Source organism: Neolamprologus brichardi, chromosome 7 (genome assembly GCF_056152115.1).
Source record: "Neolamprologus brichardi isolate AB-2024 chromosome 7, ASM5615211v1, whole genome shotgun sequence".
Classification (NCBI taxonomy): domain Eukaryota; kingdom Metazoa; phylum Chordata; class Actinopteri; order Cichliformes; family Cichlidae; genus Neolamprologus; species Neolamprologus brichardi.
The window spans coordinates 21,597,186-21,610,694 of NC_142110.1; the positions used below are offsets into that span (position 1 = coordinate 21,597,186).

General features: G+C 44.4%; 1 protein-coding gene across 6 annotated transcripts in view; it reads left to right on the forward strand.

Moving 5' to 3' along the window:
* Nucleotides 1–13,509, forward strand: part of LOC102776237 (unconventional myosin-IXAb) — a 149,276-nt gene that overhangs the window by 128,974 nt on the left and 6,793 nt on the right. For 4 of the 6 annotated variants that reach the window (XM_087843298.1, XM_087843303.1, XM_087843300.1 and 1 more), the window contains 19 exons: nucleotides 645–684; nucleotides 780–902; nucleotides 1,046–1,126; nucleotides 1,217–1,327; nucleotides 1,571–1,693; nucleotides 1,809–1,958; nucleotides 3,288–3,589; nucleotides 4,017–5,222; nucleotides 5,896–5,980; nucleotides 6,190–6,390; nucleotides 8,323–8,420; nucleotides 8,510–8,613; nucleotides 9,526–9,749; nucleotides 9,995–10,111; nucleotides 10,244–10,432; nucleotides 10,579–10,626; nucleotides 10,818–10,929; nucleotides 12,653–12,714; nucleotides 13,165–13,357. In XM_087843298.1, the coding sequence (XP_087699424.1) occupies nucleotides 645–684; nucleotides 780–902; nucleotides 1,046–1,126; nucleotides 1,217–1,327; nucleotides 1,571–1,693; nucleotides 1,809–1,958; nucleotides 3,288–3,589; nucleotides 4,017–5,222; nucleotides 5,896–5,980; nucleotides 6,190–6,390; nucleotides 8,323–8,420; nucleotides 8,510–8,613; nucleotides 9,526–9,749; nucleotides 9,995–10,111; nucleotides 10,244–10,432; nucleotides 10,579–10,626; nucleotides 10,818–10,929; nucleotides 12,653–12,714; nucleotides 13,165–13,357 (3,569 nt within the window). The remainder of the gene's footprint in view (nucleotides 1–644; nucleotides 685–779; nucleotides 903–1,045; nucleotides 1,127–1,216; nucleotides 1,328–1,570; nucleotides 1,694–1,808; nucleotides 1,959–3,287; nucleotides 3,590–4,016; nucleotides 5,223–5,895; nucleotides 5,981–6,189; nucleotides 6,391–8,322; nucleotides 8,421–8,509; nucleotides 8,614–9,525; nucleotides 9,750–9,994; nucleotides 10,112–10,243; nucleotides 10,433–10,578; nucleotides 10,627–10,817; nucleotides 10,930–12,652; nucleotides 12,715–13,164; nucleotides 13,358–13,509) is intronic. The other 2 variants (XM_087843299.1, XM_087843302.1) reach the window with 2 other exon arrangements.

The following is a 13,509-nucleotide window of genomic DNA, read 5'->3' on the forward strand; positions in this document are numbered from 1 at the left end:
ATTAGTAGACAATCCACTCTACTTCCTGAGCTTCGCCCGCCCCAGTTGGTCTAATATTAGTAGTGATACGCTTTAAATGGAGCCTATTCTGCTCATTTCCTGCTAACTAATTTTATTCTTGGACTCTACTAAAGTAGCTTTGCGTCAGTCACAGTTTTAAAAACTCCTTGGATATCTTACACTCAGTGCTGTTCATACGCTGTCTGTATCTTCTGATTGGCTTCCCCAGTTGTAAACGGGAGGGTTAAACAGCAGATGTGTCAGGCTTCTGGTGCTGACAGCCAGATCTTCGTGCCCATTTGAGGGCTATCTGCAGTCATTAACATCATACAGAGCCAAGGAAGGAAATAGCTGTCTAAAAGCAGGCGTTTTGAGCAGACTATGACTCACAGGGATTATCCACACACACGGACTTCAAGAATCAAAACTTTGGCATGTTTAATATAATGTGGCAAAAAATAAAGACAAGCATAATAGGCTGTCTTTAAAGCAATGGTTTTTAAGGCGCTTTCCACCAGCATATTGTAAGGCTGGATTGTAAGAAGGGATAAGAGCGTATCAGCACTAATACAAAGGAAATAAAAGATGTTAATAGCTTTTGATTCTGCTGATAATATCTGCTAATTATAATTTCTCATGTTCAGGAGAAACAAAAACTGCAAAACTAAACCAACCCTTCCAAAGGTAAGACCCTGACCTGACACTACGCAAAACTTAGTAGGTGTTCATTCACTTCAGTGATACACAGGTTTGCAAATGATCCGGGTTTTTGTGCGCAGCACTTGCTGGACATTAAGTCTCTGCGCTACCTGAGCAGCGTGACGCTCCACGACCGCATCACCAAGTCTCTGCTTCATCTGCACAAGAAGAAGAAGCCTCCCAGCATCAGCGCTCAGTTCCAGGTCAGTGCCGCTTTCTCCCTCTGCTGGAGTACTCAAAGAATTACAACAACACTGGTGACGCAGCAGACGGCAGCACGAGCACGTGCAGCAGCATCAGTAACAACAAAGAGCAAAAGTGTGATCATTTCAGTTTGTGTGTGCAGGCGTCGCTCAATAAGCTGATGGAGACTCTGGATCAGTCGGAGCCGTACTTTGTCAAGTGCATTCGCTCCAACGCTGAGAAGGTGATCACTCCTGCAGAATAGCCTCCACTCCTCTTAGTGACCGACTGCTGGATTGTGTTTAAGCGCTCCTTTGTTTTCTGTCCCACTTAGCTGCCGCTGCGCTTCAACGACAGTCTGGTGCTCAGACAGCTGAGGTACACAGGTATGCTGGAAACCGTCCGGATCAGACAATCAGGATACAGCAGCAAGTACACCTTTCAGGTAATCCCCTCCTAACGCAACTGCGCTGCAGATCCACAGCCAAAGCCATGTTATCACTATGATGTTGCTTAAAAGATGTTTTACTTTATTGGGAAAATAACATTTGTCATGATGTTTAGATTTCCTTGCTGTATTTAAACATAACCCGAACTCTGTCTTCATATAACAAAACACGTTTTTAATGTTGTATTTTCATCATAAAATGAATCACCAGAAAATGAACATACAAAAATCCTTTTTTAGGACTTTGTGCATCACTTCCATGTGCTGCTGCCTCGGGGCACCAGCCCCACAAAGTCGGGTGTCAGGGAGTTCTTCAGACTGATCCACCTGCCCCCTGCTGGGTACCAAGTGGGCAGCACCATGGTACGAATTCTGGAAATTATAAATGGACTGTCCTTCTCTCTATATATTTTTTTTAAATGTCCCATGCAGTGGACTCCAGCAACTTCACTTTACCTAATGTTTCTGTATGATGCAGGTGTTCCTGCGCGAGGCCGAGCGCCAGCGTCTTCAGACCCTCCTGCACCAGGAGGTCCTGCGGAGAATCGTCATGCTGCAGCGGCGCTTCAGGGCAGTTCTGGAGAGGAAGCACTTTGTCAACATGAGACGAGCTGCGTGCACCATTCAGGTGAGATGCTGTGATGGGATGGGCCTAAGAAGTGGTCCAATTTTATAGCTTTGTTCCTCTGTTCTCCTTATTGCTCGAAGGGTATCACTAATCCCTCTCAGAGCACTTTAGGAGGAGCTTCCATTAAGGCTTCTCAGTCTGGGACTGTTTAAGCATTAGATGATTAATAGCTGTGCATTAACTCTTTATATTTAATGGTTCTTAAAAAATAGTCTCTCCTTTTGAGATGATAAGCACTTGTGTCCTGACAGGAGAGCTCTGACCTTCAATGATGCTACGTTGGGATACAAAGTATGATATTTGTCTTCTTGGTCTTTAACTAGCAAAGTCTCTAACACAAAATCCATGTTAATGCGATTGCATCCATATACCAGATAATGCTCCAGTGGATGTCATGTGTCATGTGTCCTGAGTCAGGCACCGCCTTTGCCTGAGTGTATTCAGCTTTCATTTGTCTTGTTATAAATCCAGAGCAGTGTGTTTTCATCTAAAAGGCCAAAGTCAGTTGCTATTTAGCTTACTTTGGTGAGCACGATCGATCTAGTGGAAGCAAAAGCCATGAAAGCTTTTGATAGGTTTTTGGTGATTTGGTGCTATATGAATAAAATTGAATGAAATTAAGTATAAAGCTACTGTATTAAAGGATGACTGAATATGTTACATTTTTAATGAGTTATAAGAAAGAAATAACACGTGTGCTACAGAGTAAATACTGTGGAAAAAACGATGCAGCACTAAGTGGTAGAGAGAGGATGAAAGACAACAAATTTGCTCTTTCTGTTTTTTCTGGAAGAGTTCTTGGAGAGAAGCTGTCCAACTCCTCATCAGACTGAAAGAAAACACACCAGGTCATTCCAGAGCAGGATCCATTCAGGCACAGATAACTTTTATGAGAGAATATCAGAGCATCGAAATATAAACTGTCACATGTGGGATTTTTATTCTGTGCTTGTTGGTTGCATTTCTGCGTGGGCCTTCCAAGATTACAGTTCAAGTTTTGGAGTTGGGCTTAATCAAAATAACGTGAGGTGTGCTCTGCTTTTCTGAGTTTTCTGAATCAAACATTCCTGCTGTGTCAGTCATACTGCATCATATTGCTTTGACATACTGAATGAATAACAGGCGTCAAATTTCATACATCTCTTCCCTAATCTGTGTCAGTTTAGCCTCACAGAAATGCACATATTTTTAGGTGGTCCCAAAGGGGGATGAGCATCTTTTTCTTTTAAAAAAATATTCAAAGCTTAGCTCAACATATTCAAGGATCCCCAGCCTGACTCTTTTTCCTCACATCTATTTTGTCTCACCGTGCTTTTCTTTCTCTTTCAGCGATGGTGGCGCTTCTGCCTCTTCAGGCAGTCCACCATTGACCTGAGCGTTGAGGAGGGAGCGGCATTGTGTCTGCAGGCGGCTTGGAGGGGTTACAGAGAGAGGAGAAAGTTCCTGCACTGGCGGGATTCAGCGATCGTCATACAGAGGAGCTGGAAAAACTGCTGCCATCGGAGGGCTCTGGCAGCTACTATAATTCAGACAGCCTGGAAGGGATCCAGGGAGAGGAGGCGTTACCACAGAACGCACGCAGGGGTGATACAGTTACAGGCGAGGAGCAGAGGATACCTCGCTCGACTCAGGTGGGTGAAGGAGTTGAGCTTGTAGGTAGTTTGAATCAACTGATTAGTGTCTTTTAAATACAGCGTGTTTATTTGTATAGTTGGACTGATGCACTGACGCATTAACATTGTTGCATTTAAACAAAATGCAGCCAATGAGATTTACACAGGACTTCTAACCAGGGCTAATTTGGAGACCTTATTGCTGGTTTAAAAAAAACAAAACAGTGTTGAACTCGAACACACTTCAAACAATCCAAAGGGACACCTGCGCTATCTGTCTAGGATTCACAGTTGTATCTGCTGCCACCAAGTGGTGTTTTATGTGAAAATGTGTAGAAACCCAAAACACTGAGGCACAGTGTTAAGTTTTTGGCACAGGAAGTAAAATCATGGTGGTGCCTATGTGGATAATAGGCTTCTGTTTTCTCACTATTACTGTTTCCAGGTTTAGAGACTTCAAGGAGCAGCACGAGAGACTTGGTGAACAAACAAGTCTGTCAGCAGCGGTGGAGGCAGGAAGAAGAGAGCCTGCCTCATCCGGACTGGAGAGTTATGGCCAGGACATCTCTGCAGAGCTCTCCGAAGACTCTAAGTCTGTTTCACTTTATGGAGCAGAGATGGAAAAAGAAGATGACTTGGAGCGAAGCAGGAGCACAGACGAGAGCAGCCATAAGAACCGGTCGAAACGAGAGAGCAGACGAATGAGAGAGCTGGAGCAGGCACAGTTCAGCCTGGAGCTTCTTAAAGTCCGAAGTACCAGCTTGGGGGGTTCGCTGCCAGAAGACCCGGTCCCAAACAGCAGCAGCAACTCTCAACAGGATGAGCATCACAGACATTCACCCCAAGGGTCCCCGGCTAGTCATGGAAGTTTTGAAGTTCTCAGTGTGGAAGACATGGAAACTGAAGGCTCTGGAGGACATAGTTCTCAGCTCAGTGTACTTCAGGAACAACCCAAGACGCTGGATATTCAACTTCAGCAGGGGCTGAGAGATTCCAACTATAATGAAAAGCCTGTGACTGAGTTGCCAAACAAAGTGGAGGCCCCGAGGGCAACTTTTTATATTGCTTCTGACCAAAGTCCAGCTCATGAACCAAAATCTGAAAGCCCCAGCAGTTCTTACAGAGAAAGAAGGGAGTCCACGTCTCGAAGGCCTGTAGTGGTGTTGATCAGTATGCAGAAAGAGAGTCCTTTGGAAGAGGGAGAGCTGCTGGCAGCCCAAACTCTAGAAAGAGCTTCTCAAACAGGAGCACCCAATGCCCAAATGACCCCTATTGCAGGCCTTGAGATAGCATCAGACAGGGAGCAGCCTCACGGCGTTTCCACCCAAGCCAAGAGAGACATATTTGGGGTCGGTAAGTCTTCAAAGGCTCCCTTCACTCGTGGAGAGAGTCAGGAAGGTCCAGGGATTTGTTCCGCAGAGATGGACATCAAAATAGCCCTGAAGCCCACATGCAGCGTTCCTGCCGTACTCCCCACTCTGCAGGAGAGGAAGATGACTAGGTCAGCAAAGGAGGCCCCCAGCCCGGTCCTGGACACCAAACCTCCAAAGGCCCAGAAGAAGAGCAACACCCAGACTGTGATTGTGAACATGGTGGAGAAACCCTCTAGTACTGTGTTCTCCCCACCCAGGCGCAAGCTGCCGTTCTCCAAGTAAGTAAACTGTGCTTTTGTGTTTGTGTAGCAGGGCCGAGGTGTATATTTGCCTCTCCAGAGTACACTGAAGCTATTTAAATGGAACGCCATGAACACACCTGCAGTGCCTCTTCTGTTTCGATTTAATGGAAGAAAACTCCTCAAAGCAAACTGTTTACCTCGTGGTCTATTCCATGGAGGGGGTGGAGGGGTCTTTATCTGCTGGAAGGGAGAATCTTTTTGAGTTAGCCAGGACAAGCAGGAGGCGTGTAGAGTGAATAGTCCCAGTGGATATTTGCACAGTTGTGTTAAGCTAGGTCTTCATATGGTGTCAATAGAACAACCTGGGCCAGATAGGTGCACAGTTTCATGCCTTGGAGCTGGTGAACATAACCCTTAAATATTGTGATGGTCATGAAAATGGCCACTTTGGCCAAAAGAAGATGCTTAAGAAGAATTGCTTAAAGAAGATGCCAAAAAGTCAACTCACTTAATCCGAGTCATTTTATTTTGAAAGTGCAATATGAACAGCTGAAAGCCTGCAGTGCTGTTTAAAGGCTAATGATTCATTTCCCCAAATCTGTATCACCAGTTTTCCTTCATTACAAAAAAAAGTTGACTTCATTAGCGCTTTTTAAAGAGACCAGGTAACTCAAAGTAGAACCTTTTAAACTGTGGTGATTTGATGCAGGTCCGATAAGGATTTGGTGAACCAGGAACGATCTCTCGCCATGTTCAGAGATGATTCCAAGTCTGCTGGATCCAGAAGCAGAGAGGTACGAGCCCGCAGCTTCTACGCATCACTTTAATTTCATTTGCACATCGTAATTATTGTCATGCTTACTCATTCAGTTCAGACTCAAGATTGAGATTTTTATTTACTTTGAGTCAAGTTTAAGACACAAAACAAGTAAATACAAGCACGCCAACAAACACACACACACACACACACAGCTGATATATTCTTATGGTTGCCTGGAAGCAGGTGGGCCGCCCCGGCCCCAAAAAGAAAGCCCGAATGTCCCGGACGCGCTCCGACTTCCTGACTCGCTGTAACTCAGAGGGGGCGACCCAGTCGGATGACGATGATGAATACTACATCCCCGCCCACTCCTGCACGCTGCCCCCCTCTCTGTCTCCCCCACACTCCCACCCCGACGCTGACTGTCACAGTGACTCCGACATGGTAAAATACCGGGTCTGCGGCGGTCACCTGACCTCCGTGCGAGTAACCTGTCCACTTCGGTCCCCCTCTCTACCTTCTTCTCATGTGCATCTGGCCACACGACAGGGGGACGAGCCTTTTAACACTGCTAACCCCACTTTCAGTTTTTCAACGCTGTCAGACCAAAAACATGTTTCTCTGCTAAGTATGGCAGCACTGTTTGTGTTTTTCCTCAGTGCTGATAAAGGTCACTTGGTGCCGTGAATGGCCTTGCACACTGCTTTGGTGGCTGCTAGTTTGAAACTAAGTCCAAGCTTCTAGACCACACTACCTTTTTTCACTTCGCTCTATCAGCTAGATTAATTCAGTTAATATGTGCTTTGCAAAAATGTCATCATCCTTAAATTATTCAGACAGGTTCTAAATGCAACAGGGTCACTTCGCTTGTATTGTTTCATTAGATACAAAATTTACAGATTTACAGAGTGAAGTGCAAAGTCATCAAGTTTTCAAAGCTCATAATTATTCATAACCAGAACCTATTATGCTTTCCTATATTTCCTGTGATATATACTCATTGGTCATTAGTTACCTTGCCTTCTAAACTGATGAATTCATCGTGGCACAGATTCAGTACGGTGCTAGAAACACTTCCTGGAGATTTTGATCCATCTTGACATGATAGTGTCACGCATAAATGTGCTGCATATTCATGATGCTAATATGCCGTCGCACCACATTCCAGATGTGCTCTGTTGGATTGAGATCTGGTGACTCTGGAAGTCGTTTGAGTGCAGTGAACTCACTTTGATGTTAAAGAGAGAATTTCTGCTTTGTGACGTGATGGAAGCACACTGTGGTTTTAACAAGCAGCTATTTGAGTCGGTGTGTAGCTCCAGCCCTGAATATGTAATGAAACAATGAAGGAAGCTCATATTAAACATGTCCACAGATCAAGTAATCCCTGCAAGCCTAAAGCCTGAGCTTCAGACTGCTCTAAACCCTCCATCTCAGACGTATTACAGAGCATAATATCATTTCTTATATGGTCATCTCAGCACAGAAGCCACACCCACCTGCCATTTAAACCTTTTTGTCTGTGAGAGTCAGCCAATCAAAAGAAAGATGCGTAGGTCAAATACTAAACTAATGACCTACAGCAAGGGCAAGACTACAGAATGGAGCTTGGCTAGAGAAAACGGTATGTGTAACAGCGTGGAGCTAAAACTGAGCACAATAGGTTCACAATAATAGAAGATGTAAAAAACAGATCAGTGGTATCTGTGAATGAAAATTCAACATGATAGGTGAAGCCTCAGCTTATCTACCTGTGGTTGTCCCCCTCACCATGTTAAATTACAAATCCTCTTAGACCAAACTGCTCACAGTTTTGCATCTGTCATGAAGGAAAAATAAAATGCTAAAACTCAGAATGAGTTTATTTAGATATTCTTCTTTTACAGCACTGAACGCAGACTGTCCCAGCGCAAACTCGTTTGACTTGTTGGATGTGTTCAAAGACGTTGTTCTCTCATATTCTGAACTCCCAAACTTGACCCGCCTTGAAACAAAACATCTCGTATTGTACTGCACGGCACTGCTCCTGCATGCTGGAGTCAATAAAAGCTCGACCAGAGTAACTTCTCACTAACAATGAGATTTTCCTACACAGTCTAACACATATGACTTCTGTTTGCCTATCACACACTCTCATTATCAGGCCTGTGCATGTTTATGGTGCCGATTTTTTTCAGTTTCTTCATATTAAGTTAATGTGATCCTTTATTTATTCGAAGAAGTAATTTAGTAGTTGTAGTTTTGCAAATAAACTCTGCTAAAACTATAAAAATCTGCAGAATTCTTAATCAAAACATGTCACAGTCATGTTAGCTGACAGATTATAAATATGTTTTGTGGTCTTTCTCACTCACTGTATCTTTCTCTTCTCTCCAGTCGTCTCACAAAGACCAGAAGAAAATCCATAAGACCATGTCATCAGGGGACTTGGGCAAGATGGAGATCCTCAGGAAAGCCTCCAGTCAAGATGGAAGGTAGATCTTCCTCAACTTTCTCTTGTCACATCTTACTTTTTATGCTAGATATTGAAGTTTTTTTATTTGGTTTTGTTTTGTTTTTTCAGCAGGATGAGAGGGAAGATGAGATTCTGGAGTAAAACGAAACACAGTGAGAAAAAACTGTCAAGGGAGAAGCAGGCCAGCATGAGTGAAGTTGGAGAAACACATGGTAAAAATAAAAGCTATTCAGCATGCCACATACAGCCTCTGAGCAGATTTATAAGCACGCAAACACTAGATGTGCTCACAATTATCTCTGAACTGTAAATAAAAATGAAATACATCACCTGATTAGCTCTGGACAGCCTCAGCATTGCTGCTGTTTCTAGATCGCTTTCTGGATCTTCCTCTTGCTTTGTGATTTCTTCATGGACTTTGTGGATATGCAGAGAACAGCAGGTCTAATATGAAGGATCATTGCTGGTGATGAGAGAGCTGTGTCTCAGCAGTTCAAGAGTTTCAAAGCTTAAAGGCAGAGCAACCAGGAGCACACTCGTTTTTAGTCAGTTACAATCACATTAACAAAAGTCACCTCAAGGTGCTTTCTGTTGTAAGATAAAGACCCAACAATAATACAGAGAAAACCCCAACAATCAGATGGCGCTGTGAGCAAGCACTTGGCGACAGTGGGAAGGAAAAACTTCCTTTTAACAGGAAGAAACCTCTATCTGAACCAGGCTCGGGGAGGGGCGGCATCTGCCATCTGATGAGAGAAGACTGCAGAGAGAGATGGGCCTCTGACACAGATCACCAGGCACAAGTGCAAGTGAACAGGACCGATCTATAAATAGCAGCTGTGTTAAATGTTGAAAAAGACTTCCAAGAGGAGCTCTACTTCCAGAATATCCTGGTCACACCTGTGTGCGGTACACACAAATACAAGTGAATAAAAACAGGATCAGAGCTGCAAGCATGAATTTGTTCTGGCAGTAAATTTGAGACATGGTGTAATAAATTTGTGAAGAGTAGAAGTGCACAGTATAGCATAAGGAATAGTCGTTTTTAATGGAAAACAAAACAAAAAAATCCTGTATTTTATTCCTAGATGAACTAAGCCTAAAGCTTTGATGTCTTTGTGTAGCAGAAGGCCCGTCTCCTCCTCACAGTCCAGATTTGGAGGCGGCTTCATCTCGGGGGGTCAGAGACAGTAAGGAAAACAAGGAGCCGTCTCCCAAAATGAAGAGACGTCGCAGCGTGAAGATCAGCAGCATCGCTCTGGAACCCGCCCAGTGGCAGAATGACGCGCTGCACATCCTCACCTCGGCCCACGACTATCGCAGCATGAACGACTTCCTCATGAAGAAGGTGAGAGGGCAAGGGCCGCACACGCTTCACTGACTCACACAAAGAGCAGCGTTTGTGTGTTTTCGCTGTTCATAGAGTTGTAAGGGTTACCTCGTGGTACATAATGTTTAAATTCTCATGCACCGTGTTGTATGTGGTTGTCTGTGTAAATTAAACATCAAACAGAATTAAAGGAACAGTTCACCCCAAAATCCGATTCACATATTGATCCATATAGATTATTTTGGTGTGCTTTGCTCCCTCAGATTGCCGATCTTGACTCTGAAGATGGTAAAAAGGACACCATGGTGGATGTTGTTTTTAAGAAAGCGCTGAAGGAATTCAGGATCAACATCTTCAACTCGTACTCCACTGCCCTCGCTGTGAGTCTGACACCCTCTTTTTCTCTGTTGTTGCTGTCACACGACCAGGAAGATTTTAAAAACAGAGATGCTGCCACTTAAACTAGATTTACGTTTTCTGCGTCCTTTCCTTTCTTTTTTCCTCGCCACCAGATGGATGATGGTAAAAGCATCCGTTACAAGGATCTGTACGCATTGTTTGAGCACATCCTCGAGAAGACGATGCGTATGGAGCAGAGAGACTGGAGCGAGTCACCCGTGAAGGTGTGGGTCAACACGTTCAAGGTGTTCCTGGATGAATTCATGACGGAGTATAAGCCCATGGAGGGAACCATCGGCAGGGTAAAACCAGTAACATCTGGATGAATTCATTAAATGATAACAGAGAAATTCTTTCATAGGATATAACATCATAAAATTGCTCATCTTAAAGCATTACTGGTAAGAAATACAGAGAAAACAAATTTTGTCATGTTTGCTTTTTTCAGGCTCCAAAACGAGAACGTAAGAAGTCAAGGAAGAAGGAAACTGATATTGTGAGTTTGGTAGTTTGAAAGAAAAAATAACTTTCATACCATCAATCATAAAAAGCAGATATTGCAACCAGTTCTGCAAAGATTTAAATCAGGGCTTCACAAACCTGAGTGGTAGATACAGACATCTTTTATATGCAGTCTCTGCTTCATATGTCAACTGAGCTGACTGGCAGGTCTGCTGCCCCCTGCAGGTGGAGGAACACAACGGCCACATTTTCAAGTCCACTCAGTACAGCATCCCCACCTACTGCGAGTACTGCTCCTCCCTCATCTGGATGATGGATCGAGCCTGTGTCTGCAAACGTAAGCACTACACACAGAACACATCTGTCCAAAACACACATTTGGGAACTGAAGTCAAAGCTCCAGTTTACCCTGCCCAGGACAGGTCATCGGGATACCACCCTGGAGACAGGCCTGGGGTAGGGACTCGAGAGCGAGCCTCTGTGGCTCAGCTAAGCTTAGTCAAAAAAAGCTCCTTGGGTCCGCCCTCATGTGCAGGGCACAGGAGGTGCTGTAGGATTTTTTGTTCCAGCTTCCAAAACTACTTTGTGGTTGTCATTGGGGAAAAAAGGTTAACTAACCAGACACCCTTCAGCATGGTGGGGGTACAGTGTTTTAGCTTCCAAAAAGAAAAATGAAGACCAGACTACGAACACAACACTGAACAAAATAACGAAGGAAGTGTTGCCATGTGTCAGTGCCAAATTATCCTTATTAGAGCCTTGTGTTTATTAGAGCAATGTCACAAAGTGTGGCTCACAAGACTGTTGAATTCTCAGTTTGTTAGGTGGCCTCGAGGAGATAAAACATCACATCTAAATTATCTACAGTCCATCCACCCATATACACATCCATCCACCTTTTTTGTGATGCTTATCTGGGTAAAGGTTGTAGGGGCATCAGTCTAAGAAGAGGTACCCAGGCCTCCTTCCACCCATCCACCTTCTCCAGCTCTTTCAGGGAATGCTAAGACGTACTTGAGCTGGCCGAGAGACATAACCTCTCCAGCATGTCCTGTGTCTACCCTGATTGTTCTCCCAGTGCGCAGGAGTCATCCTTATCAGATACCCAAACACCTCAATGTGAGGAGCAGCAGCTCCAGTAGAGAGCGGGGTACACCCTAGACAGGTCGCCAGTTTATTGCAGGGCTAAAGCAGAGGCAGACAGCCATTCACACATATGGCATATTTAGCATCACCAGCTAACCTGACACATGTGTCTTTGGACTGTTGAAGGAAATCCAGGGAGAGCTCATGCAGACTCATGGAGAAAGCAGGACATAGTGGATAGTGAGTGGGTAGATTTGAACACAGGACCTGCTTGCTTGGAGGCAACAGTGCTAACCACTGCACAATGTTTCTCGTCTTAAAGTGAAATATAAACAGGTGCAGCAGGCACTTTTGTCTTTAAAACTGCAGGGATAAGAGCTACGTGCATAACGTCTGTTATCTTAATGCAAAATCATAGTGAGGTGACACTTTTCAGTACTGTTGCTTTAGTTTTTCTGTCAGTAACTGTCAGCTGTCTGCTGGTCAGTTTAAAATCAAGCATTAAGCTGTCTGCCCAGGATCTCTCTCTCTCTCTCTCTCTCTCTCTCACACACACACACACACACATATACACATATATATAAAAATACACACCAGCAGCAGATCCTAATGTTCTCCTAACTCACTTACCACACCACTCACACTCAAAACTGTGTAGTTTTTCTTTCCACTCACATGGCAGTCCTTACACACACACACACATACACATAAAACTAACACACTTTCCCTGCGTGCCTGAGTGTCTGCAGAATTCGATTAAACCCCCCTCTTCTTTCATGAGTCCGTCTTCGATCTAGTTACAGAGCTCCATCTGCACTCTCTGAGAGCAGACATCCCATCCCGGCTCTCTGCCGCCTCCACACTTGCCCTAGCCTGTGAGGTGGTAAATGTCTGCAGCACCGACTGCCGCTGTCGTGACTGTGAGGAGTTTGTAGAAATGCCTCCCGTCTAATTGTCGTTTGTTTCGTCTACAGTGTGTCGCTACGCCTGCCACAGGAAGTGCTGTTCCAAAATGACCACCAAGTGCAGCAAGAAGGTAGGTGGAGTTCCTTTTTTTTATGTGACACTTGTTTTAAGATGACACGGGTTCTCTCCGCCGTTCAAAATATGTAGCCAACAATACAAATCACAGCGCAGTATAATCATTAGCTAAAATAATCACCTTTTGCCCTTTTGGTTTATTTTGTGGTTTGATGTCGTCTGAACGTGTTACAGTATGACTAAAGGAGTTTGTATCAAGTTTTTCTCCATTAATCCTGCAGAAAGAATTTTAGCCCTGAAAGAAAGGAATTCATAATAAATAAAAAGTCCCGTGTGTCATCACTACACACAGATGTTTACCAGCTTTAGGTAGATATTACTGTATAATGCAGATGGGAGTTTACGTTTACGTCATCCTTCATCATCGAGCTGTAACGGTCACTGGTCTGTGCAGCCTGCCAGTGGTTCAGTTTAATGTGCAGCATTATTTACGTTTGCAAACAAGTACGACCCGGAGCTGTCGTCACGGCAGTTCGGCGTGGAGTTGTCGCGTCTGACCAGCGAGGAGCGCACCGTACCCCAGCTGGTGGAGAAGCTCATCAACTACATCGAGATGCACGGCCTCTACACAGAGGGCATCTACAGGAAGTCGGGCTCCACCAATAAGATCAAAGAACTCCGACAGGGGCTGGACACGGGTGAGGCTGACTCACAGATCAATGAAACACACATTCCAAATACATATTACAGGATTCCTGCCGGGGCGTTTAAAAGTGTGAAACAAGTCTGAAAGTAAAATTGAGAAAATAAAGATCCTAAAAAGTACGTGTCGCCATCCTAATGAGCTGGT